The sequence below is a fragment of the Ostrea edulis genome, chromosome 7 (assembly GCF_947568905.1).
Source record: "Ostrea edulis chromosome 7, xbOstEdul1.1, whole genome shotgun sequence".
Classification (NCBI taxonomy): domain Eukaryota; kingdom Metazoa; phylum Mollusca; class Bivalvia; order Ostreida; family Ostreidae; genus Ostrea; species Ostrea edulis.
This window is the reverse complement of record NC_079170.1, coordinates 82,361,188-82,365,908: the sequence shown is the minus strand read 5'-3', so window position 1 is coordinate 82,365,908 and position 4,721 is coordinate 82,361,188. Positions and strand designations below refer to the sequence as shown.

Here is a 4,721-nt window from a genome sequence, read left to right as displayed (position 1 = left end):
ATAAATAAATCATAGGAAAATCAATTATGTCCTGAAATTTTGAAAAATCTAGTATCCATTGTTAGACTTGCACAGATTCCATTTAGTATGGTTTAGTAGGTCATCATGATTCAGTGGCTTTCTAATGAATCATTTAAAAACCTAAACCTGCCAAAATATGGATGTGACTCTTTAATTTTTTCAGTCCCAATTCTTAAAAAAAGGCAGAGGGGATCAAATTAAAGATTACTCACTTTGAAGTTATACCATCTTCACACTGTCATTTGTAGGCATGTCTGAATCAGATGCATTTAGTACTAATGTTATACATGACTGAATTAATCTATTTCTGTAGGATGAGGAAAACTAGTCACATGACTGAATTAATCTATTTCTGTAGGATGAGATCTAGTCACATGAATGAATTAATCTATTTCTGTAGGATGAGATCTAGTCACATGACTGAATTAATCTATTTCTGTAGGATAAGGAGATCTAGTCACATGACTGAATTAATCTATTTTTGTAGTAGTCACATGACTGAATTTATCTATTTCTCTAGGATGAGGAGATCTAGTCACGTGGGAGTTCCATTAAAGGATCCAAGGAAGATTTCAGACAAAAATTTTCAAGCGAAGTGTGTTGCAAAATTGGTAGAGGTAAATAAACATGCTATCATTTAATCGAGAAATCAGTAGATATAGTCTGAAAAATGCAGCAAGTATGAATACTGTGTGTCACTTCAGGGAGCAGGTTAAAATAGACTGCTGCCCAATCCCATTCACCATGAATAATGTATTGTTTAAATTAATGCTGTGTGTCCATTGTGCTATCATTGTGTAACTGTGAACATTTGTAGCTAAGTTTAATGTATGTATATTTCTGAATCAGTTTCTATCAGAAAAAGGTTACCCACAGCAGTTGTCACCGGGAATTCTCAAGGCCCCTCCTAGGAAAGATTTCTTCCAGATATTTGAGGTATATTTATATATGAGTCTTTTTATTTCTTCAAAACTTGATTTTTACATCAAATCTATGTGGATCTGTTTAACCTATTGTCAAATAGTTAATCTATTTTGGTATTAATGTAGATCTATTTAACTTATTTTGGTAATGTACTGTAACTTGATAACATTTACCTAACACAAAAATCAAATTGATAAGTTATACATGTGTGTCGTTATCTTCATGTAGTTCCTGTACAGCATGTTGACACCCAGATACAAGATAGGAAAAAAGCCGGAAGAGGAAATCCCCAAAATCTTCAAGGAATTGGGCTATCCATTCATGATTTCCAAAACAGCCATGTATGCGCTGGGTTCACCTCACACCTGGCCAACAATTCTGTCAGCTCTTGTCTGGATGGTGTACTTGATTAAGGTACTGTTAATGTTCTTATTTCAGCAGTAATGATATTTTCTGTGCTGCTTCTGGTCTGCTTGTTCAAGTTTACACTGATATATGATTGAAACTCATACTGTACATATTGTTATATTAAATCAAAAATTTAATTTTGTCGCCATTGATATGCCATTTAAAGTTTCGTTTAGCATAGAGTAATTCATACTAGAATTGCTCGATATATAGATACATGTACATGTATATAAAGTAGTTCAACTTCATGCCATATATCAAGAAAATGGTTTGTATATACTTAATGAAAAGGAAACGTGATACAAATACGATCATGGAAAAGTTTTTTATATTAAGCTTTCACAACAATATGGGCCTTCTAATCAGTTGGGATAGCTAAGTGGTTAGAGTGTTCGCTTTGTAGCTGGCAAGTTGTGTGAGTTCACTAGTACTCAGGTGACTGATAAGGCCTGTGGTAGTAGTGATACTTTTTCACTAGTACTCAGGTGACTGATAAGGCCTGTGGGCCTCTTATTGAACTGATTGCCCATGACAAGTAAGTATAGGTGTATATGTAATTAGAATAGTATGCTAAAACCACTAGGATTTCAAGTTACGATGTTTATTTTGATTTCAGTTTGGTATGCGGGTCGGGATGTCCATAGACAGTTTCATCTTTCCGCCGGATGAAGACAAATTTGATTCCATGTCAGAAGCACAGGTACTTCATTTATAGAGGGGGGGGGGGGGGGAATTCGCTTTTAGAGCAGACAAGACATACAATTTTCTTGATAATCCAAGTTGGATTCCTAATATCAGAGCTGCCAACCCTCACGATTTTGGTGTAAGGCTTACGATTTTAGGCCGAAAATACGCCTTACGATTTCACTCTATATCTTCCGATTTTTGCTTAGTTGACATTTCAAAAGTTTTAGAGTTGTCCGTCATTGGTTTTTACTTTTATAATAAATAAGCCATAGTCGTTACTACGTTTGTTTGCGTAGTGTATGTGTGTGTGTGTGTATATATATATATATATATATATATACACACACACACACACACAGTCTTCAACATTTACCGACGGCCCGATGCCCGAGGCCAGTAAAATCGGGATCAGGCTTCTAAAAATATTTAACCCAGGAGTTGGGAGGGCCTGTAAATGTTATATTGTATGTTTTGTATATATTACAGAGGACTTTTACCAAATTTCACCAAATGATTGGTATGGACATTTTATGATAATCCCGACAATTTTCTTCCAAGGACGCGAAAAAAGTCCTCGCAAGAAATTTACGTCCTCGGACTATTGGTGTTTTTTCACATCATGGTCCTCGGGAGATTAGTAAAATCAACACACACACACACACACACACATATATATATATATTTCATTAGAATCAAGTTCGTCAAGCAAGAGCCATTTACCTCAGGGACGAAACTGGAGACCAATGGAAGAATATATCCTCCGTGGTATTGTCCCACTTACAGCAAAAGGTATGACAATAAGACTGTTATTCGTAATAATTAGCGAAATCAATATTCCATCAACACCTACAATTCTGTAATACATCATAGGATTAAACAATATTTTTGAAGAATTTATCGATGTGTAAACTCCAGACATTTTAATCGAAAACTGAATAAAAGTGCGAAAATGTCTGGAGTTTACACATCGATAAATTCTACAAAAAAATTGTTTCATTCTTATAATTCCAATTCATTCAATTTATTAAAAATCACAAATTTTTAATAGTTTCCCGCCCTATGATACATGTATTTGTTTTCATGTGTGTATGAATACATCGCGTTTTCATTTATTGTTGTATAAACTCTTGCTCAGCTTTATTTTTGTCCATTCAAAACAATTGTAATAAACAACATTGAAATTATTGAATCATATTTACAGGATTGTCCGAAAGATAGCCTGTCGGTTGTATTTGGTCAAGCCTCACTCCCAGACGATGTCTTCCAGGAAGTTGAAAGAATCTGGGCGGGAGTTCGTCTTAGAAACAGACCATCAACCCTTACTTTATCTCAACAGTTCAAAACTTCTCAATTCAAGACTTATGCGATGGGCTTTGATGTTGCAACCATACAGATTTCGGATTATTTCCATTAAAGGAAAGGATAATGTTGGTGCAGATTTTTTAAGTCGTTTGTGAATACGAATTGAGTATGATTGATTCAAAAAAACAATTTCTAAACGTGGTTTTGTTAATAAAATGTTTTAATCAGTATTTATTTTACTTGTATTTGTGAGTGTGTTGTATGAATGTGTTTGTCCCTTAAATGTTTGCATTTAAAGTACTGCGTACTTCTTCAAGGGGGAGGGATGTCACATTTAAAGTCCAAACTGCTTTCCGTTCGTCCATCAACAAATCTGTGTTCAGGTAAATAGATAAATTTTATCCCCAACTTTCACCTATACGTTTAAATCAGGTTTGAAATTGCAAACTAAGCAAGGTCTATTTTTAAATCCTAGTATTCCAACTGGTTTGCGGTGTTTGCTTTGGTCAGTTTGGGCGTAGCAGGCACGAGTAACGGACGTCAAAAGTAAATCAAAATTCTTAACATTGTAAGGTATTCAGTTTGTCATATTGCTTCAGACAGGTTCCACTATAGCACTTCTGAGGTAAGCTTATCTACTTCATTATTGATATTAATTTCATTTCAGTTTATTTATAAAACTTCCAAATTTCTTCACTTGCAGTTTATTGTTGACTTTGTTGTGTAAAGTTGGTTTCAAGTTTGCATATTGTTAATTTTGCAAGTACTGTGTATAGTTTTAAGTATAGAGTATGTGTAAAACTCTCACGAGTACACAAGTAAAGTGACGAGTATTAGTAACAATGTGAAAAAACATTGTCAATTATCATACCAGTATGTGTATTGTATAGTCAGTAAAGTACATGCACAAGTATATGTATGTATTGAGTAATAACATATGAAGTAATTAGTACAGTAAAAGTACATATATGAGTATATACAATATATCGTGGTTGTAGTACAAAACATGTACAGTGTAGTAGTGATGTGTACACATGCGCACTACATTATGATACATGTGCAATGTGAGATAACAATATGTATATTTGAAATGTGCAACTTGATTTTATAGATCCTTTAAATTAGCCACAAATTAAAAGAAATCAAGAAGTAGGAAGTAAGAGTGGGAGCCAGAGGAAACGTATACGAGTTTCAAACGGAGCCACCATTCCAACTGGACCCAGTGTAGTTATTGAAACAACCGCAGTGCCATTACAGTGACAATCACAAGACTGAGTTTTAATTATATTTCATTTATTTTTGTAATAATTAGTAACAAAATTGATGTAAAAATAATAAAGATGTAAAGTGTACCATTACCTGTTATATTTCCTGACAAC

General features: G+C 34.0%; 1 protein-coding gene across 1 annotated transcript; it reads left to right on the top strand.

The window, feature by feature from the left end:
• Positions 1 to 542: 542 nt before the first annotated feature.
• Positions 543 to 2,068, top strand: LOC130048808 (kinetochore protein NDC80 homolog). The gene is made up of 4 exons (XM_056145870.1): positions 543 to 638; positions 871 to 957; positions 1,174 to 1,359; positions 1,970 to 2,068. The coding sequence occupies exons 1-4, from the start codon at positions 543 to 545 to the stop codon at positions 2,066 to 2,068; spliced, it is 468 nt and encodes a 155-aa protein (XP_056001845.1).
• The last annotated feature ends 2,653 nt before the right edge of the window (positions 2,069 to 4,721 follow it).